This window comes from Amphiprion ocellaris, chromosome 16, assembly GCF_022539595.1.
Source record: "Amphiprion ocellaris isolate individual 3 ecotype Okinawa chromosome 16, ASM2253959v1, whole genome shotgun sequence".
NCBI lineage: Eukaryota > Metazoa > Chordata > Actinopteri > Pomacentridae > Amphiprion > Amphiprion ocellaris.
This window is the reverse complement of record NC_072781.1, coordinates 7,792,780-7,820,355: the sequence shown is the minus strand read 5'-3', so window position 1 is coordinate 7,820,355 and position 27,576 is coordinate 7,792,780. Positions and strand designations below refer to the sequence as shown.

The 27,576-nt window shown below is 39.2% G+C and overlaps 1 protein-coding gene across 1 annotated transcript in view; it reads right to left on the bottom strand.

Moving 5' to 3' along the window:
* Positions 1-430: 430 nt before the first annotated feature.
* Positions 431-27,576, bottom strand: part of LOC111580706 (VPS10 domain-containing receptor SorCS1-like) — a 51,446-nt gene continuing 24,300 nt past the window's right edge. The window contains exons 6-22 of the mRNA XM_055018763.1: positions 17,708-17,841; positions 17,317-17,393; positions 16,588-16,679; positions 16,323-16,430; positions 15,906-16,023; positions 15,635-15,768; positions 14,490-14,603; positions 13,602-13,773; positions 13,129-13,315; positions 11,643-11,776; positions 11,426-11,549; positions 9,962-10,074; positions 8,775-8,909; positions 5,636-5,735; positions 5,215-5,323; positions 3,977-4,131; positions 431-2,502 (exon numbers count right to left, since the gene is read on the bottom strand). Coding sequence (XP_054874738.1) covers positions 2,444-2,502; positions 3,977-4,131; positions 5,215-5,323; positions 5,636-5,735; positions 8,775-8,909; positions 9,962-10,074; positions 11,426-11,549; positions 11,643-11,776; positions 13,129-13,315; positions 13,602-13,773; positions 14,490-14,603; positions 15,635-15,768; positions 15,906-16,023; positions 16,323-16,430; positions 16,588-16,679; positions 17,317-17,393; positions 17,708-17,841 — 2,065 coding nt within the window. The 3' untranslated portion in view covers positions 431-2,443. The remainder of the gene's footprint in view (positions 2,503-3,976; positions 4,132-5,214; positions 5,324-5,635; positions 5,736-8,774; positions 8,910-9,961; positions 10,075-11,425; positions 11,550-11,642; positions 11,777-13,128; positions 13,316-13,601; positions 13,774-14,489; positions 14,604-15,634; positions 15,769-15,905; positions 16,024-16,322; positions 16,431-16,587; positions 16,680-17,316; positions 17,394-17,707; positions 17,842-27,576) is intronic.

Below are 27,576 nucleotides of genomic sequence, written 5' to 3'. Positions count from 1 at the left end.
TTATTGTTGTGGGACATTTTTCATTCAAGGTGCTACCCAGACTGGGAAAAATCTTCCTTGTTGATTGTGTGTGTGTGTCTTGATTTCCTGGAGAGGGGATAATTAATTTGTTGCACAGTGGGAGAGCCAGGGAACTAGCCCATTAGAGTCACTCCAGGCTACTTGGTGCTTTTCAGTGTCCCCCCACTCGGCCTCATTGTATCATGCAAATAGCTGCGCTGAAACTTTGGGAATGCTAAACAACACTTGTTAGACAGAAAAAGCAACTAATTCTGCAAAGCAAGTGCGCCCATCAGTCAAAACCACCAGCCAGCTGAGGTGGAGTCACGGTTTTATGAAGTGTACTGATCGACTTGAGATAGATTTGCAATCAAATAACCCCAAAATAAACCGTTTTTGCGTTCAGAAATGACTTTAACAACCAGCCACGTGGCTTTTGTGTTTCTGCTTTATTCCGCAACCATGGTTACTTCTGCAAGATCAAATGAAAATCACAGTAACAACCCACTGAATAATCACGTCACTTGTAATGAAGGAGTTGCTCTAGTTGTCAAGAAACAGAAAATACCGCAGTTCACACGTTTAACATTTCATTTTTTGTATTTTAAGTAGCTTGAAAGAGGGAAAAAAAAGTCATGCAAATATGTTCACAATCGTATTCACAGGTTAATTACTGGGAAGTAAAAAATAAAATTAGTTAAAGAAATGACAAGCATAAAATAAAACTCCTGATGACCGTGTGGAGAGGCAGAGTTCATCGAGTCTGAGTTTATTTATGCTTCGAGCTCAATTGGAGGATTGGAGGGAAGAAGTATGGAGAAGTCTCTAGTCAATTTGTCTTACTGACATATGATGCTGACAACACTTAAAAAGAAAAGTTTGATGAAGAAGAACTTCAGTACTTATCCCAAAGAGACGGCAGCTGACCAAAGCTCGGTGCGTAGGCTGAGCCTTGTTGACAGGAGATACGTCTTCTCTATCTCTGTGTCCCTCGCAGCGAAGGAGATGAACAAATCTGCAGCCTTTTGTCCGCCGAGTCCTTGGGGGCAAATCTAGAACAGACAGCAGGCTCCTCTGCATTACTGTAAACTGAGGGAACGCCATGTATAGACGCCGGTATCATCCCCGTAGACAAACAATCCAGAATAAATAAAAAGGTGTTTTCGCACAACCTCAAAAAAAAAAAAAAAAAAATCAATTTCCATTCAATTTTGGGTGTAGCTTCAGTGTCGTCCTGTAAGAAGGCACTACAACCTTCACAGTGAGATCAGTTCAAAGAAAAGATGGGGAACATTTCTGAAAACTGTGTCAAGGAGCCTTTTTAACTTTGTGGTGGTATAAATGTTGTATCTCCATCAACTCGGGCGACGAATAGCAAATAAACCTTGATCTAATAGCTAATTAAAGCACAAATGTGGCAATGTAGCACTTTTTTTTCACAAGTGTTTGCTGCACTGGAGCTTCTTAGTCGTCAACACAGTAATTACTCAGAACATTTACATTTTTGCTCTCCTTATAGAAACCAGAATGTACAAGAAATAAATGTGAAGCACAAGTTTAAAAGCCATTGCCTTGTTTAACAAACACGACAGTCAAATATAAGATCGCTGCTGCAGTTACAGTCCATGTGAAAGATTTCCACTTGCCACATCATTTGTGTGTAATTTAAGTGGTTTAACATTTCTGAATTAGTATTCAGCCCGAGTCCTTCGGTGGCACTAAAATTACTTATTTGAAACCCCGAAACAACAGAGATCGCTCAGATTCTCATCTACTGTGTACACCTATCTACTATAATCTTCTGCTCTTATTTTTGTTATGACATATACAACATTTTGAGTGGCAGAGAGACAGGCTTGATGGAATACACAGATCTGGGACTAGGAGCCCTCCTTCATCTCCTGGATATTGCAAGCTTTCATTTGATGAGAATCTGGTGATAAGATTTACTGATTGTACAGAGCTTAATGAATCTGCTTCCCTCACTGTCTTACTCAGATAAGCTATTTCCACATAGTTAAATAAAGTAAACTTCACAAACACAAGTCCGAAAAACAGAAATAGGAGGATATTTTTGACATATTATTACACATCATTCCCGCACTGCCGTTTGATATTTTCATATTTTGAGCAGACGCAGCTGTAACCAGCTGAGACGAATAACTTTTACTTCTTCCATTATGGATGTACATTATTTACATAAAAAGATCAATGTCCTTGCAAAAATACAAGTATTTCAGTCAAAAATTGTTCCTTTTCAAGAAGCAAGTATAAATCTGTACAGTCTCCTCAGAGGGATTAGGCAGCACAGTGTGAACTGGTCCATCCATGCATGGGTAGCAAAACACTCGAGACCATTCATTGTGACCGTGGTTTCATAGCTTGCTGGAAGTAACTGCCAAAGAAGATGTATTGCTTTCGAGTCGGTCATAGACTCTCAACATTAAAACACATGGGGCGCTTCATCAGAGAGCTTGATGTCTGTGTGAGATGGCAGGTAGCCTGGCAAGGGAGAAGAAAGGAAAGAAACAGAGGAGGAATTTTATGTCGCTATTTGCATAAGGGTGTATTTTTTGCAGGCAAACACATTTATCTTGGGCGGGTCGATTGTTTAGCCGGAGTGGAGCTAAATCAGCTGGAACTTCATAGATACGTGTTGATGAAAATGCTTTCACCACTCGGCTGCTTTCCTGTTGTTCTAATTATTTTACTGGGTCAAATAATTCACCTGGACATTCCCATCACTTTGGCTCGCACTTGATTGTGTTTTACTTACCTGAGCATGCTAATATCCAACTATGGCAGGATGGCAGATACATAAATATACAGCACATAATAATAATAATAATAACTGTGTCTTGGCAACTGCTATCACAATACAGGGGGGAGGAAGAAGAGTGTCAGCACTTAACAGTAAATGAATATCAAGTATCTCCTCGCTGTCAGTGAGCTTTAACTTGTGGCCACTGTACTTAACTGTTGTGACAACTTTTTCTGCAGTAAAAAAACAGATTTTCCTGCTATAGAGTTTGTTTCCTGATGCTGCGAAATATCTGTTTGTGATTTCTGCCACAACCCACACACGAAAAGGTGTGCTAGATAATTAGGCTTTTTACATTCAACAATATCTCTTTCACAAAACAATGTTGTGGTTAAGGTGCAGCAAAAATAGTTTTCTGTTTATTTCCATGTCATTCCTCACTTAGGAATATGTACTTACAACAACAAGGTCTCCTCCAATATACACTCTCAAAATGAAAACAGCATCTGCTACAGCTTTTTTATGGACCTAAAAATACTCAACAACATATGTTCATGTACAAAACCACAACTACAAGCTTGAAGTGACTTGTAAAAGGCCTTTTCCCCCTCACTATCTTCAGTCTCTACCAACTACATTCTTGTCAAACACGTCACAGTTTCTTGATTTCACTCTTCAGTTCAATCGGTCAACTCGGTGAATTTTCTAACCCGAAATCCTGCGGACCCTGTCCAGAAGATCGCACCAGGAGGAGCATCTTTGGAATCCTTCATGTGTACAATATGGGCTTCACGTGATGTGATGGAAGTGTAATGTAACCGTACTTTTATGGCTTCTTCCCAGGAATCGCTGTAAACTGCTTTTATAGGAGCCACTTTATCGTGAAGAAATAAATGAAAACAGTTGGCAGTGTGTTCTTTGCATTACCTAAAGCAATGGGGAAACTGTTCCAGGAACGAGATGAATTTTCTAAATGTCATTTTTTTTCCTCTTTTTAATTGCACTACAAATGAAATTCTGTTTACCTCCGTAACACAGAGTAAGAAATTATACAGTTTTAATGACAAACACACCAACACTGGAGGTATTTTGTTTCTTAAGAACAGATGCATTCAATGTGTGTGGTGATTTTCCAGGACTTCTTTTAGAAATTAACTCAAAAAGTATAAATCCGAGCAAACCCTGAAAGTTGAAGGTAGAAACAGACACATATACCTCTGCTTTTTGAGTCCAGCTGTACGTCCACGTGCTCCAGTGAGGTCAGCTTGTCCCCCTCAGGGTTCGGGACGGCTATGGAGGTCACTGTCGGGATGACCTCTTGTTCTTTATCAGGCTGCTCCGCTGTGTATGTGTTCATGCCTGGGATCTTCCTGTAGGTCATGCAGAGGGGGAAAAAGATGGGACTTTTAAAAAAGGCAAGTTAATGGAAACCTGCCATCAGGTCTGTTTCACTAATGCTTTCACTAAGCATAATGTGTCACATACTATTTTTAACTGTTAAGGATGGGAGAGGATGGCTTAAAAGCTGGAAACTGGGGCATTTTGCATTCCACCGGGCATTGCTCTCTCACTTTCATATTGTTCACCTCAGTTTTCAATCAATTTTTCATCCCCTCAGATGCATCCCCAATTCTGCTTAAAACTAACATCTTGCATTTCTAATTTCAGATTCTGCCCCTTGTGATTTGGTGCTGCAGCTGGTGCTGGGACATTTGAGGGAAGCTTAAGAAACTCAAAGTTGATTTCTTAATGTAGGCATTATGATCCTGAAAGTTAAAGTTAAGTAATGTTTCACTTTATAATGAGCGAAATTTCCCTCAAACTACAGAGGAAGTAAAGCATTGCCTCGTGATTGGCATGGGATTACCTGCAGCAGAGGATGCTATTTACTGTATGTCCCTCACTGTATAATATATGTTGTCTCAGGACTTATCTCCTCAACCTTTCCTGCCATTCTGCAGAGTATGCCTCACCTTGAATGGCTGTGTTTAGCATTTCCGAAAGGTCAACCCTCACATTGTCAGATAGATGAATATTGATAACTGCAGGACTCTGACACCCATTCAGCACTCTGGGAGAATTGATTAGACTGTCATTCCCTGTAATATTCTGCAGATTGAGACAGAGGGGAATTGTCTTATTCCTCGAGCTATTATTGTGTCGCCAGTGTCCATAACTCAGAGATATATGGAGTCTGAATACTTCTGGAAAGTTTTTAGGAGTTCAGCAGTGAGGTGCTTGCTTGTAGATAATGGCAGCACCTCTAAATAGGGCTGTGCAAACACACACTTCCACGCACAGTCGCACAAACAAAGCATTAACATATCTTATTGCAGATATTTGCAATGATGTGAAAACCTGTGTGATTAATTTTCACTCGATCTCCCGAACTGATCTCCCTTTGATTGTGCTCTGCGTGGAGTTGCAATCTACTGCGCCCGGTATTACTGTACCTTTTAAATTTATATATTACAAAGACGGCCAAGCCCATCAGCACGACGGACACGAGCATGATGACTGCAGTGCCGCTGTGTCCACTGTCGCTGCTGTCCACGAGAGGAGCTTTGAAGGAGAAAGATTGCACATATAGGCCAAATCAGGACAAATGCATATATTTATCCTTATGTGAATGTAAATTATATAACAGTGCGATTAAATATAAATGCAGAGCCATGATTGAGAGAGCTAATGCCTGATTAACATTTGGATACATATGTTAAAAACAACTAATGCACCAATTAGACAATTAAAACACAAGATCAAATTTCAAATCCCATAAATTAGGGTGTCATCTTCACCCCCAAAGTGGAAGAACTGCAGAAAGTCTGGAAACCTGACATGCACCTCGTCCAGGTATGTGTCCGGCAGACTCACCTGGCGACAGCCTCGAGGCGTACACGTTCACCTGCACCCCCGGCCTGAGTGTGAACTGGATGAGGTCTTGGTTCAGAGCACTTAGCAGAACCTGAGAGAGCTATGTGGAGTGACAGGGCAGAGAGGACTCCGTTAGCAGCAGCTGTACAGCAATATTCCACCGTCATCAATATTTCAACCGCAGTCATTTCATCCAACGGCCTGAATTATGAATCAGAATTTTTGTTTCTTCCTAAAGAGGAGCAAATGTTGATATGACACGCAGGAAAAGCAAACCACCTGCAGTGGAAGCCAACAGTCTGTAGTGGTCATGGAAACCCCATCAGGTAAAAGGGCGTCCTGCTGATGGTGTGGCAGTGACATTTTAAAAAAATATATTCATTTCTCTACCGGCAGGGGATTTTACATCTGTATTTCCTTATTTTAAAGAGAATGCAATTTACCCATTTAAAAGTTCAATGAGGCAACATTATTAGAAATCAAAGTATGTTCTAATATCACCAAATTGCTGTTTTAATTTTTTCTCTGAAGTAGCTCAAGTTCCCCTGCATTTCACACCTTGATGAAGCAGTCATTTAACAAGAGACCAAAATGCCTTCCCAGTGCCCATTTGAGTCCTTAGCTATGCCTCACTAATTCCATCTCGCTCTTTCTAAAATCTTTCCACTGGTTAAAATTAGACTGCTCTACACAGTATGAATAATTACTTTTTGTTCTAGTGGCATATCAGGGTCAGTAAATCTATTACACATTTTAATAAGCTGCTCCACACATACACTCAGCACATGCACATGTGTACGTGTGGGCACACACTCACTTAATGCCTCCGCATTGCAAGTCATTCACAGGAGATGAGAACAGTGAACTGAAGATTTATTACCCTATTGTCTGTGAGGTTCTGCCAGGTAATCAGACAGGCTTTAGATAAATACATCTCTTTAATTCCCAATCCAGGCCGCCTGCCCCAGTTTGTCTCTGTTCTCGATGGTGCCAATTATATGATGCATCAATGTAATTAAATACCTATTAACTTAGTTCAAGACTGACTGGGAGCCAGCAAAATTATGTTTACTTGTGATACATCGCAGTCCTCCCTGCTATGATGAATAAATGAGCTTGTCTAGCCTTTGCTCTGCTGTTTTGTTTACCTATTTGACAGCATTCCAAAACATGATATGAGATCAATTTCCAGGAACCTTATTTTTTGCAGTAAGAGAATAATAATAACCGTGAAGCACGACGGCTTGAACTGATGTTGTTAGAATTATCTAAAGGTTTACATTGGTGCCTTAAACTTCTGCAAGGTGGCAGTGAGTCTCACGACACGTTTTGAGATATTCGTGGTTGTTATTTCAGTGCTGTGATGGATCCTAATTTAGTGGTTTTACATGGGAAGACATTGCCCTCTAGTGCTGATAGTTTGTATTGCTCTTGGGGGGGGGGGATGAAACACAAGGCGTATGTGTGGGAACATTGAATTATTTCGCACTTTAGCTAGGAAGATGCAAATTTTTGTATGAATTTTTGTGAATCAATGAGTGCAATAAAAGAGAAAAAATGTTTTGTTTTTTTTTTGGTTTGTGTTGCATGACTGTAGAACCCTGAATATCCAGCTCCTTGGTTCTGCAGGGGTATTCTCTGCTATCTGGAAGCTACATGGTGAGAAACTGTAAAGCTGCTGTTGAACTTATGGAGCTGCTTGAGATGAGATGTTTCCTACGTGCCTGCATGCTAACAACAAGAGCCTATAGAAAACGCATTCTTCTTCTTGTCTGTGTTTTCCTTTATTGGACCACACCAGAGTTTGCACGTTTTAGCCCAATTACCACACTAAAAAGGAACAGTCCTCATTACTGCTGACCTTTTCCAAGGCATAACATTGTGTTTTTCCTGCCCACCGTGCAGCCAGTGGCGTCCATTCATTTAACTGTGGTATGAAAATACATTTGCAGAGACTTTAAACTTGGCTGACTTGGGCAATCCATCACCATGAGCATCACGTCTGCAGTTATTTTTGTCAAAGTTAACCTTATTGCCACGTGGCGATGGAGTGCAGACTTTCCACATCAAGCTGCACTTAAAACGGCGTTACTATGCAACGATAATGTAACTCTGACAGAAATAAATGCGGACGTGATGCTCATTGTGATGTATTGCCTCGCCATAACAAGTTTCAAGCCTCTACAAGTTGATTTTCACACAGGACTGAAATGAATGGAAATGATGGCTCTGTGGAAGGTAGAGAAAAGGATTCAAAAGGACAAAATAATCATGAAAGAACTGGGAAATAACAAGTGGCTATGCAGAATATGTTCGATTTTTTTTTTTTTGCCTCTTGTATAACAGAATTTGTATCTCAGATAAATAAAGGAAAAAACTGGGCCACGTAACAATAGTCTGTACTCAGAGATAAGACCTGAAGGTATCTGTGTGAGTATTGCCTCTAGTTGTTCTATTCTGATTATTCTGCAAACTTACTTTAAGGACCAACAGAGAGGTAGTGCAGTTAAGATGTAACCTTTTCTTTGATACACAAATACATATAACCAAAACTCCACAAAGGGCTCGACTGTCCCTGTCAATCGGAAATTGGAGAAAGAATCTGAGATGATGGAGGATGATTGCATAGAATAGAATGTATAGGGAAGCCATAGAGGACAAAGCAAAAAATACACAAAGGGATCTATGCTGGAGGCAATGTGGTTAAAAATGGCTGCACATTTTCATATATTTTGTCCTTTAACTTAAGACTCTGATATGAGCAGTGGATTATATGTAGATAATAAATCATATATTTGATATGTCATTGAAAAGCTGTGTAAATCTTGTATTGTCCGTGTGTATCTAAAAAAAATCAAAAAAATAAAGCTGCAAAACAGGATTCTGCTAATAGAAACATCACAGAATATGAGTTTTTTGTCTTTTTAATACAACAATAGAGCCTAAACTGATAACTCAACGGTACCGTATGACACTCAGAAGTAAAGGACGTATTCTCCAGGGATGTTCTCTCTAGAGACAGCCTCTTAACTTCTCTGCTTCCTTTTCTCTTTTTTTTTTTTTTTTTTTGGGATCACAGAAAACCACATTGTACTGAGCATCTGCCAGGGACCATTAAAATGATTTGATGAGGCAGTACCTGATCCAGGTGTGCCCACTTTTCATCCGTCGCTCTGTCTCTGGCCCTCCTCTCGGGTACGATGAAGATCTCTGCTGTGGTTGGTAAACCTGGGAGCACTGTGACTAGGAGCTGATCCTCACTGATTCCTGTGACCTTTAATAAGAACAACAAAAGCTCATTAAAAAAGGTCTGAGGTGATGGTCTGCGCTTCGGCCCTGAAATGCGATCCTTGGGGGTCGCTGGTATTAATGCGTAAATGCTTTCTGCTTTCTGCTTCATATATCATTTGCCTAAGTAGCAGTCACTGTCGGGATATAATGCACGGATCAAGCGAAACATGCAAGTTCATTTTGACAGTCTTTGGTAAAGGCCAGGGCTCTTAGTGCATTTATGCCATAACCAGAGGTCTGCTGTCAGTTTCCTGGTGTAAACTATGGTAATATCTGACAAGACAGAAGGTCAAAGTGAATGTTTCATACTGAGGGCTACTGTAGGATATATATAGAGCTCAGTATCCAGGTCTTTTACATAACCTGCTGCGTTTTTGACATCCCTGCAGTGTCTGAGAGAGAAAACCAGACACACTTTGCAGAAATTAGGCTCCCTTTACTTGAGGTTTAGGTGTTCTTTCAGTGGCAGATGTGGCTCAGCTCAGTTTTGCCGACTTCCGAAGTGTCCCTGGGCAAGACAGTGAAACCGAATGTCTTGCACGGCAGCTTAGCAGACATGAATGTGTGCGCACGTGTGTGTGAATGAGGCATGAGAAAGTAAAGTGGTCTGTGAAACGCTAAGCTAAAAATATGACGTATAGAGAAAGTGCAGTCCATTTACTATTCAGCTTTGGAAAACTGTCATGGCAGTACGTTTAGTCCCCTTTCATGTTTTGACAGGTTCAGTTGAAAAGCTTGTTCTGGCAACAGTGATTTCTGGGGATGTGTTTTGTCACATCAGAGGTTAACAACTAATTACACAGCAAGCTGAGGGTAAAGACCCAGCAAGTGGTGGAGTGAAACATTTAACAAGAGCACATGAATACGTTACAATTGCAGCATAGCAAAGGATGGAAATGTTGCGTGGTGCACTCCACAGAAACTTGAGTTTTTTTCTTTCCACACTGGTGCAAAGTTGCTAAAAGACAGAATCTAAATGAGGTCTTCAGGAGATTTTGTTACAGCCTTCATAATGCTAGCAGCTACAGAACTGACCTGAACCATGCAGCTCTTCACAACTCTGCCAATGTCCTCTCTCCACTCGGACACCCCGGGGTTCAGCTCGTCCAAATTAGAAGAAAAGGCCAAGACGTGTGACCGGAAATAATCTGAAAAGCAGGCAGAAATCTTCTAACTTCAGGATATAGAATCTCTGTGCAATGGTCCACTTCTGATACTTCAAATAACCCTTACCCTGATCGTGAGGCCATCTGTATGGAGTTGATTCTGTATTTCCATCAGAGAATATGGACAATGCTAGACTGAAATAGCAGCATGATTGCTAAATTGAAACCGACAAAGAGACATTGATATATTCTGTCTGAAAGTTCAGTTTCTTGCATAATGTTTTTTGCCTTGTGACCTTCTAACTCTGTTCCTGATCCCTGTGCATGCATCATTACTTATACCTTAAGTCTCGACTTTCTTTATTAGCTACCCCTAGACAAGACAGTTGGAGATCCCTTGATGAAATATATTGATCCTGCACTACAGGCAGAAAGGAAATGAACTGCTGCTCACTGGAGGTCGGCTTTAGTGCTAAATCATTCATCAGCTTCAAAGAGTAGCCTCAGGAATTCACAAAATTTGCCATTTTCATATGAATTTAGATTTTTGGCATTTAGATACTATATAAATCGGAGGCAAAAAGAAATTATGCAAGTCTTGATTTATAGCTCTAATGTGTGTGAATCTGTGCAGTGTCTGTAGTTTTTATGGAGTTCGTACACAGATTCTCAGTATATTTCAGTCCCTGTTATGTTTGATTGTGCTTGCATGGTTTTTGGTTGTAGATTAGTCCTTACAAAGCTCTGTGATGGGTTGGCATTAAGTGTGTTCTATTTCCATATCTTACAGGCTATGTGTATTAGTCTATACACATGCTAATTGTGAAGATGAAATAATTTTTCCAATAAGAAACAGCTGACATAACTTAATATTGAGGTCATTAATACGTCAATGCACATTTCAGTTATTATGTGTGCGCTATTTTGCAAGCTATTGTTTAAACATGATTTCATTTTCACAGTAATATAAAAAGAGATCTTAAAGTTGAGCTTTGACCTTTCAATTATTAATTTGATTGAATGAATTATTGTAATGCTGCAGTAATTTTCTGCTGCTTTTAGTAATATTTAATCATCATGGCCTCAGAGAATGAAGTCATCACAAGGCCAGAACAGTTCGACAGCAACTAAATCATCTACATTTCAGTACAAGTTCTCTGACGATGAAGGCCATGAAATGTGAATAAAAGCCCAAGAAAAGTCGAGTAAGTGAACCTTCTTTCTTTTCTTTTCACTGCCAAAGGGCTGTGAAGTTCTCAGGTCATGTACTGATTCACTCTCAGTTTGAAATAAACTAAATCGGCTCCACATTTTTCACCTAATTATGATATTAAGAGGCTTTTAAGTGCGCCGACTAAAGAAATATGAGCGTAACATAAAAAATATTATATACCATAAACTGCCACCCTCACTTGGTCCTGATGGACCGTGTTGCCAACTGAAGCTTGAACCGTGACGGTGTGACTTCCCTCTTTGGAGAAGGTGAAGGAAACTGCTCCATCGAGGGTCACGACAGGCTAAAAAGGCAGAGAGACATGAGGAGAGATGCAACTATCTCCCACCTCATAAGTTCTAAGCAGCACAAAGCAGGAGGAGAAAGTAATTCTTACCTCTGTTTTGTTATCAAACCACCAGTAATAAGTGACTGTTCCGACGTTACTGGGCCGTAGCACCGTTGTGAGGTTCACTGCTTTGTTCTTGACGACAACTGATGGAGCCGAAAGCTGGACCTGCTCGAGCTGACCTTGAGAGAGGAAACACACAAACTACAAGGTCACACCTTTTGTTAAATTGTGGCTATATATAATACCTCCATGGTGCTCAGCGTTCCAGCAGGAGCCAAGTATTTAACCATGTTTTGGCACAGCAGCCCTGGAACTCACTGAGCATACTGATAGACGCAGTGTGGAAGCTGATTGCACTGCAGGAGTGGTTCTGACAAGTGTCTGTGGATGTTTTGATGCTTTGTGTGGCCACGAAAACGACACCATTGGAGTCCATTATAATGAGTCGAATTCAAGCTGACCAGCGGCGCTGTTTTCCATCAACGAGGAGCCAACAAACAGCTGTCTTTCACGGCCGTGCTCGATGAGTGACACTCGAAACTTCGGATGGAGTTTATTTGAATGGAGTCTCACTTTAATGAGCCAATTTAGAGCTGCAGAAAAGTGTATCTGCTCAAGTGTTTTGCGGTATTTGCTCTTTCTTAAAGCTCACAGGTTGAAGTGTTTTGAGTTATTTGAAGGCTGTTGGACCTGAAAATCTATGATTAGCTATGATAAAGGATGAGGACTGTGGGACTTTCACCACTGTAACCAAACTGAAATGACTCGAAAAAATGTTCTTCATATATGTGGCAGGAAACATGCAATGTCAGTGAGTGTAAAGTCCTTTACATTAAATCCACTCTTAGTTTAAAAGTACATTGCATGGTTTCATGTGTTTCAGTAACAACATACACTCATGGAAAATATTCAATTTCTTGTTCATTTTAATGCCTGATACCATTAAGGCACTAAACTAATGCCTGGTACCACTGCTTGGTACACGGAAAGGTCAGTTAAAGCCTGGATGGAGAACCAGAACATTGGAACCATGCCTTGGCCTGCTCAATCACCAGACCTAAATCCAATTGAAAACCTGTGGGAAAACATCAAACCCAAAATGGAGAACCACAAGACCAAAAACAAAGCAAATGTGTTTGAATATGTGCAACAGGAATGGTCTACTCTGACAGCAGAACAGTGTCAGAAGCTGGTGGAGAGCAGCCAAGACGCATGGCTGCAGTCATCAAAAACAACGGTTATACCATCAAGTACTAACTCCTGTATGTATCATGTGACTAAAACAGATAGAAAAGAAAACATGGAATGCCCAAAAGCTGTTCTTGGTAGTACACTACCATAGCTGTTGAGAACTTAAGTGATTTTGGTTATTATCAAGAAAACCATGGGAAATGGGTAGATATCAGCTGTCCAAACAAATGTACCTTTAGTTGTACCAGGCATTAAAATGAACAAGAAATTGAAGAAAACAAGGGTGGTCTAATGAATTTTTCCATGACTGTACGTAGAAGCAGTCACTTCTTTGACTCACAGGTGACATGGAGGTAAAGTATGACCCTGTCGAGGCCCAGATTGTTGCTCGCTGTAGCTGAAACTTGGTAGATGCCAACTTTACTGTAGATATGCTTGACCCCGTCATCGATGGAGCTTATGTTGACGTACGATATAGCAGTTCCATCACCGAAGTCCACCGTTATACTTGTCATGGAGCCAAGACCCTTCAGAAAGAAAACAAAATGCTGTCACTCACACTGTAACCTCAGTTGTTTGTCTGCGTCCTCACTGACACGTAACAGGCTGCATTTTCCATAATATCTACAAGAACGAGGTCATGCTGTAAATCATGTCACCACATATTTATTTGATACGCTGGTGCTCCATCCTCTGTGCTGCATCTTTGACAGCCTCCCGCTGTATGGTACACTCAAGGAAAAGCATGCAGCCTACAAGAATCTCTCTATATTACACATGACTTTGTATTGGAAAAGTGGCACAAGTGACTACCTCCTCCAGAAAGACCAAGAAGGTGACATTCCTCCCCAGTGTTGCCACCAGAGTTCCCTCACTAGTGAAGAGCTGGAGGCCCCTGGGAGGCTGACTGGGACACTTTTGCCGCCTGGGGCTGTACTTCAACAGGCTTCCTTCGGTGCAGTTGTTAGACAAAGCCCTGCGATATCTAAAATTCATTAATGGAAAGACAAAGATGAGCTTTTCTTGAGTGTGAAAACAGACACAGCACATGCACACAGAGGAAGACATTTATTAAAGATACACGACATCCTTTTTGTCTACGGTATCCCACGGCTCTAATTAGGCTTAACTAGACCAACCTTCCACAAATATTGAAAATGTATTTTTGTCATAAAATACCGTGTTCAACTACTACTTTTTTCCTACTTGGTATTTGTTTTCGAACTAGTTTTCAGGCACTGTCAGTTTCAGGATGTGATGCTCAGGCTGGTATGATGCATGCAGTCGGCTTATTGTTCCTGACAGTTCATTAGTGGCGATAAATATATCAAAGATAAGCCTCACACCAATTTTCAGTCCTATTTGTGCTCAGATTTTTGTGCTGGATACAAATCCGTGAATATATACAGTATGTTTTTTTAATTAGCTTAGCTTGTCCACAGTCTTTTTATGCATGCAGTGATGACTGAAGTAGTAGCCTATGGTTTTCTCCTATTGGAAATCTGTTATGCAGCTTTTCAAAATATGCATGCATGTTTCTCATCTGTTCCATACTCTCCTTGACAGTGCAGAGTATGCAAATGGCCATATTCTCACGAGATAGCGGGTTATTTTCCTGAAAGTTTAGCTTAAAAGGTATAGCCAAGGACATTTCTGCATCCTCTGCTTCTTTTGCTGTTTGTACAAACGAATCAGGCGTACCCTGTGGTGTTGAGGAAGCTGTCTCCTGTGATGCAGTCTCTGGATGTAGCTGAAGGAACGAACCAAAAAGCCGGAGTGCAGCTCCCGTCAGTCTGCCTCTCAAACCCGTAGTCGCTGTTTTCAGTGGAGAAAAAGACACACCAGCTTGTTGTGATGATTAGTAACCATTTATTTGAAATATCAAACAGAAATAGCTCAAATGGAGTCAAAAAGTGAACGTTTACTAAGAACAGAAACGATCTGCAATAGAGAGACAAGTTCTCAGAACACAATGTGTTTGAGGTTTGATGTTTTATGTATCAAACTTTTGGAGCAGAAAAGGTGCTGCTTGTGTTTACACAACTATAATTACACCTTGGCAAAGTCACACGTCTTTCATCGTGATGAGGGAAGCGATCTCAGGAGTCACTAGTCTTTTAGTAATAAAGTCGTGTTAAGCTTTTAAAATCTAGTTTGTTCAAGCAACACCGGTGAGATAAGAGAGAGAAATATGAGACAGTGTGAAGATATGTAGAAGTATTAAATACTTGTTAGACATAGAGAGGAAGCTCATATTACAGTCTAGAGGGGATCATTAGTGTTATCCATTATGTAAATCTATTCAAGTGCACTTGAAAGATGCAGTGTACTGCTATCACAGATTTGATTGCGATGGATGGGCTTCAATAGTTTCTGTAATCTTCTGTTAGTTGTGATGTGATGATATAATCACAGAGCGTTTTTGTATAATGAAATTATAAATTCCTTATTATTGTGTCCAAGAAAATTGTAGTTCATTAAAAAATGCTGCAAATTTCTCTGAACACCATTTTGGTTTTCGAGAATAAATTTTTTTATACTTTTGCAATTTTGTAATATACATATGAATAGCAAAAACATAATTATTGGAATATTTATCACCACAATAGTACTTAAACAACTAGTAAATCATTTGTTCTTAATAAAAATTACTCAAAGCTCACATACCTAATGGGACGTTTGCAACAGGAATAAATAGTTGTGAATTATCAAACCTAACTCTTTAGTTTATCTTCTTCTTGTTCCTTGGGTTCCCTTCACACACTCTGCCTCTGGAGATTGATAAAGTGTTGTGCATTGGATTTAATGAAGTGAAAAAGAGTATAGCAGTAGAGAGGGGAACTCACCACTCAAAATCTGCCTCTGTGCAAGGGCAGGAGTCTGAGATCTGGGAAATATACTGATCTCTGGCCTTGACACATCGAACGTTTGCTTTCAGATTTTGGAAGATTCTCTTCATTCCCATGATGCACACTTCACCCTGTGATGAATAATGCATCATAAACATCCCGCTTTTTTACAATCTTGCTTTTATTGTGCGCCTCAATCAGAGTGGTTCATTCATGTTTAATCAACGACAAGAATCTCGGCAGTCAAGTGTCAGAAAGATCCCCTTACCTCATTGTGTAGCTGCCATGTGAGATAATCCTCAGGTGTACACCGTCGTCGGAAAATGGACCGGAAGTCGATCTTGACAAGCTGCCACTCAGATCGATGACTAAAATGACCAAATATTCTGCACAAATGAAACAGGAAAACTTGGTAAGAAATATTTGCTATACGGTATACGGGGTAGAGTCATGAAAGTCGCTGCTTGAAAACCTTACAAACTGCACTGATTTTATTCCGCTGTGAGAGAGAAACTCTTCCTCTACATCTCCTGCCTATGAACCCGTTTCAAACCCACACTAAATAAAACCCAGAATATTTATGGACTCTTCCTAGCCTCCAACAGGGTAATATACTGTATAATTACAGTGCGGTAATTAACAAACTGGAAACATATCATGTCTTTATGGTTCCTTCACATCTTACGTCATTATGAGGGTGTCCTCTCCAGGCTCCCCCAGCACCCCATCAACATAGAGAGGAGAGGAGGTGAAGCTATATTTGTCCCAGTTTCTGCCCTCATCAAAACTCAGCCTGAGGGAGAGAACAATGGTTGGATCACAGACAGACCAGCCACAAATAGAGCTGGATTCAGTGAGAAAAAGTCTCAGCAGGAAAGCAATTTCTCTGCTTGTTTTGAAGATTGAATACAGTCTCTAAAAAGATGTGGTACATCCTTGGAGAGCCTTACCAAATGTGTCTAATTGGCAGAGGTGTGTGTCGGATGGCCACCAGAGATCCTCCTTGATTCAGGAAAAACACACTGTACTCTTCCTGAAAGACCTGCAGACACAACCGGCTTCACTTTATCACAGCGAGCAAAAAAAATTTGACACAAAGTGTACACCGATGCCAACATAAGGAACATGCATGCTCGCAATAAAACAAACAGAAACCACAACTGCTCTTTACACAGCTGTGTATATATCACAAAAGTGTTGCTCTGTTTGTTGCTTTTTTGGAGTTTTAACCCAATGGCAACAATCTCTTTGCTCCTTTCGGTTTATTTGTTTTAAAGATCAGAGATGCACAAGGCTGTCTGTCAAACTCTCTTCTTCATTTCTCTGTGACTGCAGCACCGACAAGTGAAAAGCGAAAAGAAATGAAAGTTGGCACTGAGTGCTCCGATTCCTAGTTTTGTTCTCTTGTTCTTTATTCACATAATGCCTGAGTAAAGTCGTATATTTTTTCAATTTTGTTTTGAATGAAATTGAGTAAAAGTTCAAGGGAAAGGCGGCATTCATCACACAAGTGCTTGGTTTTGTTGAGCATATAAAACATTTTTTTAAAAAATGAAAAAGCACAGCGATGCTCAGAAAAGTGCATCCAGAAAGTACCAGGACAGAGAGGCAGGCATTGTGCAGGCGACAGTATTACAAAATGTACCCACAGTCCGGGTCTTTCAGTTATCACACTGTACCTCTCTCCAGGTGTTGCCAGCATCCGATGTGATGAAGACGCTGACATTAGTATTGGTGAGCTCAGGTCCAACCACACCTGAATACAAAACAAAAGCTTCATCATTTCAAGCACTTAAACGTCAAATCAGTATAGGTGCTTTATCCAGACAAGATGAAAAGTGTGTTTATTATTCTATCCGCTGAATTAAAATGGAACTAATGTGAAAAAAAGACAGATTTCATTTAATTGTGTGAATTGTTGTCAGCAGAGAAAGCCAGTGCTGGGAACAGGGAAGAAAAACAGATATGACTACAAGTGCTGAGGGATATGATCAAAGAGCAGCATCGAGACGGGGAGTAAACAACAGTATGGATGTGCAAATTAAAGTGCGAATTGAATAATCTTCTCACCTGACGCTATTATAATTCCTGGAGCTGAATCTTTGCTGACAATGTTTCCCGAGGTGTAAGGATTCTCCGATACATGGAGGTGTAGATGCAGCGAACAGTAAGGCTGCGAAACACAAAGGAGATTAGTTTGCTCAAGTCAGATTGTGAAAATGAAGGTTTGATACAGACCTGATTCATGCACAGAATACGCCAAGTCGAGTCGATTTTATTTATACAGAACATTTCATACACAAGTACACTCAAAACGCTTGATGCTAAAACCTAAAAAATCATTAAACAGATGAGGTAGAAAACACAGACACATAGAGAGATGCTAATTTTTAAATCCCCCATTCTGTTCCTGCGTAATTCCTGTGTTGTAATCCATGGATTACACCAGTTACACATTAACATATACGCACTACCAAAACCCTGACAGGAAAGATATGTTTTAAAACTGCTTTTACAAGAAGATATAGTTATGGCAGATCTCGGGTCATGAGGCCGTTTGTTGCAGTGAACAGCACCATAGTAACAAAATGCACCTACACCTGATGCAGTTTTAAGCCTCAGGTACACTCAGGAGACACATATTTGAGGATCTGATTCTAAAATATCCAGTAAAAGGTTGTAAATATCTATGGGAGATATGTTATTTAGGGCTTTGCAAAAACTGCCCTGAATTAATTGTGAAACTATCATTATTAGACAATTATGCTGTTTGTTATAATGAAAAAAATGGAGAATCTTTAGACATGACAAATGTGAAACTGCTATGGCAGAGAGAAGAAATAGGCTGAGCATTCGTGGCAAATATTAGAGTTACAATAATGAGTTGATTAATTAACAAATGGATAGACAGAAATGTAATTAGCAACTTTTAAATTCAAGCAAAAATGCCATTCACTGCTTCCAGCTTTTCAAATGTGATGTTTTGTTCATCATATTTGACTATAAAGTGAATATATTTGGTGTTTGCACTGCTACAATTAAACAAGTAAGCGGAAAAACTATTGGAAAAAAAGTCAAATGTTGATTGCAGCCTTTGCCCAATTGAATTAAAGTGATAATATTCCGGAAGCTCATTGTGGATGCATCAGCTTAACTCCTGACTCATGCTTACTGACCTTCACAGTCCATCAAAATGTGTGTTTTCAGTTAATGTGGTTGGTTTTACTACATCCTCTTGAATTAACTTGAGGCTGAGGAAAACCGCTCCAGTTCAAGATTTGACGGACTGTGTGGATGCAGTATTAAAGATAACATCTCATGAGTGCAGATTAAATGGCAGTTTAGATGATGGGATGTGTTCGTGGGACATTTTTTGGACTCGTAAAATAGATTTAGAGCCTATTTAGATTTCATTTATGGCTAAGCATGTCATCTGTGTAAGACTGTTATCATTGTAACTTTAATTCATTGTTGGCTAGGTGTGCCACTTCTGGTTGTGCTCCTTATTCATTTATTTATTCCTCCATCATATCTTTTAGTAATGCCTTCACCTGTTACTATGGAATGATGTGAAGCTTTACTTATTATCATGTACTTCTAATTTATTTTAATTTACTTCCATTTCATGCAACTTTCTACCTCCACTCCACAGACACTCAGTCGTACTTTCTACTCTACTTCATTATATCTGACAGCTTTTGACACCCTTAAGATTATCACACAATGGATATGGTAAAGGCGCCAGTTTCTAATCTTTCTAACTAATGGTGTCCTATGAAAAGCACTGTGTAGTCAAGGTCGCATTATAAATAGGAGATAACAGCTGCATCAAATGATTTTTTCCCTCTAAACTTTTCACATATTTTCATTTCAATAACTGTTTAACTGATTAGCTCACCATCTCACAAACAGAACACAGATTTGTTCTTCTTTCTTCTTGCATGAATCATCTGAAACCCCCTGAGATGTATCTGCTGCAACTGTTCCCTCTAAACTGCGCGTGCGCAATTGCGCACTGCTGACACGGTCTCCGCGCACAGAAAATCTGCGCTGCGCACAAAAAAAAATCCAACCTCAATTGTAAATAAACACGTAACAATTCATTCTGTGCTATTTTTCAATGTGAGTCAGTGAGTGACCGGTGACTGGCTGCTGCAGCCAATGATGCGATTCACATACGTATTTACCATAGACTGTATATAATGGTATTTACGCAGCTAATCAACGTCAGGCGTCCTTATGTGTAGCCACCGTTGTTGTCATAGATATGAATGAGTAGATAGGACACGCCCCTTTGAGCTGCGTGCTACAGCGAGGCTAAGCTAGTGGGGGCAAAGTTTCAGTGCATTCCGTTGATGTAGACGGCGTGAAAACGGAAACAACAAGTATGCCGGCTTACTGCGCTACATACAATTACACACTACGTCGTACGATTGAGACAAGGAAACTTGGAATGACTTTTCATAGGTAAGAATAGTTTTTGGCTCTTTTTTCATTATGAAATCTTGTTGAGAGCTTCCAGTCTATGAGAGCTAACTAGTTAGCCACTAGCAAAACGCTAAGGCGAGCTAGCAGCTTGACAACCAAATACCAGACGATTAATAGTAGCTGTTGTATAGTTGTACAAGCAGTAGCAGTAATACTAAAAGTACAAGCAGCAGTAGTAGTATAAACAGCTGTTAGAGTCGTAGAAGTAGTATCAGCATTTGTAATAATATTACAAGTTGTAGTAGCAGTGCCAGTATCAGCAGCAGTAGTGTGTACCACCACTACTACTAGTAGTAGTCACATTACTATTACTACCACCAATACTACCAATAGTAGTTATAAAGCCTAACTCATGTATATCCAGATTACCATCTATGTTCTTCCTCCAAACCCATTTTATGATTGGGATTACAGGCAGTTCTTTAGGACTGCTCTCAAATAATTGAAATGTTACTAAACGAGGTTATACTTATCAAATTAAATAGCTCTGGTCTCCAGTATATTGGCGAATTCGGTTCTTTGTACTTAATTTATTAGCATGATTTCTTTTTAATATGTTGTGTACAGACTTAATTACTTCTCTGTCTACTTTTCTTAGTCCATGTAGGTTTCCCAGAGACTATGGGTTGAGGAGGAATTGGAAGTTTGTCGGCTTAGACCTGGTGTCATTCTATCAGTGTTAAACTTCCCGGCTCATCTTGGAAGAGTACGTGCCAGAAAGACCAACAACCAAGCAGCCTTGAGATCTTAGGCAGCGTCTCCCTGAGGTGGGTGTCGACGGTGTTCACAGTCAGGTCTGTGGTAATCCCGTCAAAAAACAAAACAAGGAAAAAATCTAGATTATAAATCAACATGTAACCAAAGCACTCTGTGTATAACGCCATAGTATAGGATGTAGTTCAGAAAATGTCAAAGTATAGTATGCTTTACTCAAGAATAACACAGTATGGCCTGTAGTTCATAGTACAGCATGTTGGCAAGAAAAAAAACAAAACATAGATTATTATGTGGTTCAAAAAGCGTAAAATGATAGGATGTTGCCTAAAATTGTCATGTATGATATGTGGTTCAAAAAATGTCATAGTGCAGTATATTGTCAAAATAGTATGTAATTCAAGAAAACATCAGAGTATAATATGTCATCTAAAAAATGCCATAGAATAATAATTTCATTGCACAAGTAAAAGTATAGTAACTTTTAAAACTGTTCGAATTCTTATATGTTGCTAAAAAAAAAAAAACTATAACATAAAAGTCACAGTAATATGTCAATTAAAAAAGCCTATAGTATAGCGTGTCGCCCAACAAACATCATAGTATAGCTTGTCGCTCTAAAAACGTCACAGTATAGCCTTTAGTCCACAGCTGTCAGTAGGTGAGGAGCAACACCAAAACAGTCCAAACGCTGGTTTCCAGAGGGTTAGATGAGAATTTATTTGAAAGATTAAGTTTACAACAACACAACATGTGAGGGGGTTAAAAACAAATGGGTGTTAGTAAAATAAAAATAAATCAACAGAACTAAAAGTGAACTTCATGTTGACATTGATGGGCATTCCAACCAGGAACAAAGTCAAAGATAATCAGTACGAAAAAAAAAACCTCTTCTTGTTCACCTCTTCAAGCCCAAAAACACACCGCAGTAGCAGCCTAAACTAAAACTACCAATGGGTTCCCTGTTTTCCTTTCTGAACAATTCAAAGGTCCCTCTCTATCTCCCCACACATCCACCAACCACTGGAACACATCTCCAAAGTTGTGCCGGGCCAGCTCAGCTTCCCCTCAGAAGAAGTGCTGCCACCTGCCAGATGAAGGAGCCTTTTGAGAGGCAGCTGGCATCGTGATTGGACTGTACTTTGGTCTGTTCCAGTCCAGCTTCAGCACCAGAGACGGCAGGCGGGACGAGTCAACGGAGGCCTGGTGGACGAAGGCATGCAGCTGAGTACAATCCAGAAAACAACAGAGGAGGAGTGCAGCAGCCCAGAGCCAGAACAACCAGAGTAGCATCGTATGTCTCTCAGAAAACATCATAGTATAGCCTTTGGTATGAAAAAATGCCATAATATACATTGTATATTGTACAAATAACAAGTCAAAGGAAAGAGACATACATTGTAGAATTGTAGTAATTGTGGGCTGACTGATTTACTGATTACCAGTATTTTACTTTTTACTGATTTACGGTAATAAATACATTTAAAAATGGTGCTACTTTGGCTCTGAACCTTTATCTACCTGTGGTCGCTCTGTCTTCTGGAGTGATTTGATTGGTTATACGTAACGAATAAAACTCCTTTAACTTAACATCTGTAAACAAAACAAAAACGTATCAACAAAGTTTTCTGTTAGAGTTTGTGTTCTTCTAAGTTTAACTCAAGATTTTAAATACTTTCATTTACTGCAAATGAATATCTACTCCCAATGTCTCACTAATAATCATTATCAGCCTTAAAAACCCACAAAACACCCCTTTATACTCGACCACACTTAGTACAGTCCGGTTCCCCCTTCTATAAATCTGCTTGGAATCGTCCACTTCCTGTTTGTCAAAGTGGCCTTCTACCTGGACAGGTTTTGTTGGAGCTCATGCAACAAACATTTTGGGTAACTGCACTTTAATATGGATGGATGACACTGAATTAGAGTCTGTTTTAATGAGAATGAGTTAAGATGTGTAGCTCTGTCATTAAATAGGAAATTATTTCTCAGAATTCACAGAGAAAAGTCTGAAATGTTTGCTAGGTTAGCATCCCACATGTTCTTTGGCTCAGCTAAAGCTAGCTCTTGCCAACTTCTGGATCTCTTGAGTTGCTTGTTGTTAAATTATCTTGCTAGAGGTGCTGAAGCTCAGAAAGTCTGAGATGTTTGTTCAAAATAAGCTCATTCTCAACTCTTATCTGAACTGTCCTCTTTTGTTTGAACTTTCCCTTAACTTAGGAGTTAATGACAGAGCAGCACATCCAGACTCAGTCTCATTTATGTAGAGATTAAACTTCAGTGTCATTCATTGATGTTAAAGTGCAGTCTTTCAAATGTTTGTTGCACATGCTCCCGACCAAACCAGTCCAGGTGGAAGACGATGTGAAGAGAAAGCTCCAGAGGATGAATATCACACATTTACATTGGAAATAAATGTCCTTTAATTAGACATTGTCATGCAAAAGTTGGATTTCCCTTTGTTGATGTTGGTTTCTAAATGTTTTTTGACACTCGGCCCCAAAGATTAAACCCTTCTACGGCTCACAAGCTGCAACAATTCACACATTATCAACTATCTTTCTGACTAAACTAAGATAAAAAGTGAAAAACTGCCTGATTCCTGCATCATGAATGTAAATCTTTTTAGTTTTTATGACTGTAAGCTGAATATATTTGGGCTTGACATTTTATAATCCAAAACAAGAAATGAATTACTGGAGAAAACGACAGATTAATGGACAAAGAAAATGTGTTTTCCAACATATATGGCTGAATTACTCCAACATTACAAGATACATACAATTTTAATTCAATTTTATTTATATAACGCCAATTACAGGTCAAATTGTCTCAAGATGCTTTATTTTTATATTTTTTTGTCATATTTAAAATATGACAAAGTAAGAAATTTGAACCTCTTGACTAATCCAATTTATTATTTAGTTTTTAAGAGACTATTTGACAATTCAAACTTTCTCCACTAAAACTAATAAACATGAGGTCAAATAGAAGGAACAGTTTTAAATACTGCAGTCCCACGACGACAAGAATAAAGTTTCTCAACAAAAACTAAATCTGCTGGTGTATTCCATGAAAGTCCTAATAAATGATAATAAAGTGTGATACTAAAGGTTTGTGGTGCTAAAAATCTCCAAGTAAAGATATCAAGTTGAACATGTGGATGGAGGTTGATAAAAGTTAACCTCCCTTCATTTCTCTGGAGTCGACTCCATGGATTTTATGGATGGTGGTTAAAGACCTGCTCTTCTAGTTGTCTTCCTTCTAGTCGCTGTAAAAAGTCACTCCATCCTGGCCGACTTCAGCACCTCTTCATGACAACTTGTTCTGCCTCCGACCTCGTGGAAACTCAAGAAACTCGGGAAAACCTGTCGAGACTCGAGGAACTCCTCGAGACTTGAAGAACTCGTCGGGCGGGGGAAGGTGTGGTGGGTGGTGGGGGAGTAGAGGGGGGAGGCCGCCACCCACCTCCCCACCTACTCTCCGCCCTGACTCCACCCAGACTCCGCCTTGGCTCCGCCTGTGTGGTCACTTGGAAACTACGATGACAAAGGGACGACGAAATCATTTCTTTTTATCTGATCTGTAGCTCAGTGAGTTAAGGATTTGCCTATGGAGCTGCAGGTCGCTGGTTCAAGACCAGACACTTCTTAAGTTTTCTCAAAATTCTGACAAAGACAAAGAAAGAAAAAGGCCGGTGGTGGGTCTTGAACCAGCGACCTTCCAGTTGGTAGTCACTCTTCTTTTCCCCTGAGCTATTCGCTCAGATACTAAATCTTCTTTTTTTTGCGCATTTATCATCTATTTTTTGTCATTTTCGAGTTTTTTTTTTAACTCGGGTCTCATCTCGACCGTTTTTCTCAGGAGGTTGGACTTCAGCCTTTGTGCTGGAGGGTGGAACCCTCAGTTCCAAGACTTTCCAAGCCTCCACACCTCCCGAGTCCTCAGGACCTGAGCTTTCACACAGTCTGAAGGCTGAAATTTTCTAAGTCCCACAGTAGTTCTCTGTTAGATTGAACTTTCAGACAGTCCAAGGACTGATATCTTCTAAGTTCCTGAGTAGTTCTCTGTTAGTTTGAGTTTTTCGACAGTCTGAGGACTGAAATCTTGAAAGTTCTTGAGTAGTTCTATGTTAGTTTGAACCTTTAGACACTCTGAGGAGTGAAATCTTGAAAGTTCTTGAGTAGTTCTCTGTTAGTTTGAACCTTTCGACAGTCTGAGGACTGGAATCCTAAAAGTTCTTGAGCAGTTCTCTGTTAGTTTGAACCTTCAGACAGTCTGAGGACTGAAGTTTTAAAAGTTTCTCAGTACTTCTCTGTTACTTTGAACTTTCTGGTTAACAGAAGCCTTAAAACTTGTGACCATGAGTCTTGATTTCACATTTAGACCATCCATCTGAGTTCTTCTCAGACTTTCACCTGTGGGTTTTTTAGAAATCCTCAACAAACTTTGATTCTTTTCACTGAACAGTAAAGTTTGTGGAGATCAGAAGGTAACATTAGTTTGATCGATGCCTTCAACTACTAGTAGACTTTATCTGGAAAGCAGTTTTCTGAAATGAGTTCTTAGTAAATCTGTCTACAATCAAACCAAGAACATAGAAAGAGGAAATGTTTGAAGAAACAACTTGATGTTTTCATTTCAGACTAGAAAACACTTTAAGGCCTTTATCTGTTTTTCCTCTTTTGATCATTTTATTGTTTCTTCTGTTTAATTTGATCTTCTAAAGTTTAACTGGTGTCTTTTCAAAGGTTTTATCCTTAGTTTGATTCTTCTTAAATGTTTAGTTTTGCTCTTTTCTCACCTTTTATTCTGTTCTAATGTCTGATCTGATTTCGAAATGTTTTGTCTTTTTAATGTTTAATTGTTGTTTTTTCAAATGTTTTATTGGCTTGTTTGAAAAATTTCCTTTTCTTTCCTAATGTTTAATTTTTCGATTAAATCTTTGTTAAGGTTTTTCTTTTTAAATGTTTTACCACCTTTTAATGTTTAATTTTCTTTTTTAATGCTTCATTGTATTTTCTGTTTAATTCCTATTTAGTTTTATTATCTTTAAGATTTAATTTTGTAATTAAACATTTAATTTTTTAATTAAGTGTTTTGACTTTTAAAGGTTTAATAATCTAAATATTTTGTATATTTCTAAATGTGTAATATTCTTGTTTAATTGTATTTTTTAAATGTTTAATTATCTAAAATATTTCATCTTTAATGTTTAATATTTTTGTTTAAAATTTTTGTTTAATTTCATAATTACATGCTTTGTATCTTCCGTTTAATTATCTAATTAAATATTTTGTCTAATATAATTGTATTTAATGTATAATTTTCTTTTTAAAAGTCTTATTATATTAAATGTTTTTTTCATTTGATTTAATTGCTTTTTTACTGTAGTTTATTTCTTTAATGTTTTTTTTCTGTCAAGATTTTAACCCCAACCTTAAAAATGAAACAAACCCTTAAATCACAAAGAAAATATTTCTGTTGTCACAATCACAAGTTAGTCAATTATTCAGTTTATCAATTCAGCTTTATTTGTTTAGCACCTTTCACACAGATTACAAAACTAAACAAGCAAAGAGAAAAAACTATGCTAAAACTATGATTAAAACTCAAAAACAAACAAAAAAAAGAATTAACCGCAATAAAATATGTTGTGTCCAGGGGATGGAGGGAGTTTATTGAAGTCTTCTTGGGCTCACATGGGAAATCATTTAAAATATAAACTTGATATTCAGTCTAAGGAAACTGCAGAGCGACAGAAGAACCAACAATATCTCCTGTTTTCTCCTTTAATGAGTCGACTCTTCTCGTGCTTTCAGACCAAAGAACTACAGACTCTTCACAACCTGCTCAAAGTCTTGGTACAGGACCTCACCACACGGGTCAAGAAGGTTTCCGTCTCATTTCTACTCTGAAGCTCACCTTCTCCTGCTCAAACTGCTGATAAATGTTTCTGCTGCTCTACAGTCTGGTCTCCAGAACTTCCTAAAAACTCTCAAAGTCTCTTCTGCTGCAGGTTGCTTTGTAGAACTGTTACAGAAAACCTCACTAAACCACATGGAGGGGCCTCAAGATAGTCGTCCAAATGAAACCATACAAAAACCAAACTAGTACAACCCAAATGCTAAAGTCTCCTGCAGCCTACCAGAGAACCTCTGAGAACAGAGAATCAGGACAGGAACTCTTACCTTCTGGACAACCAACGTTGGTTCACAAACAAGAATTCAGAATGTGTCTGACCAAAAACCTCTGAAGACTCACTACAGCCAAGATAAAGACACAGCTGCACCAAATCCACTAATCACTGCACACATTACGACCATGTGCTAACTGTGGCTAAAGAACCTCATTTACCAAGACAACTATCCAGTACAAAGCCCTAAAACACACCTAGAAACACATTAAAGATGATTTTACTGCTGGAAGCTGCAAGCCAACGCCTAAAGAACAAACTAAAGCAATGGAGCCAAACCCGGTTCACTGGTGAAGAGAAGCAGAGGAAATGTTTGTCTGCAGCTAAATAAAGCAGGAAGACACTGAGCTGCTCAGGTGTTCCTGATAACACCAAGCAGCCACCTGGACAGCCAATAGGAACACAGCTTCCTGGAAGTCCAGAGGGCTGGGTTAGTGAAGGAAATTTAATTTAAAGTTGAAGCAGAAAGTTACCAAAGAAAGTTGAAAACCACCTTCTGATACCTGAAATCTCTGAGTTTTCACACAAAGAACACCTG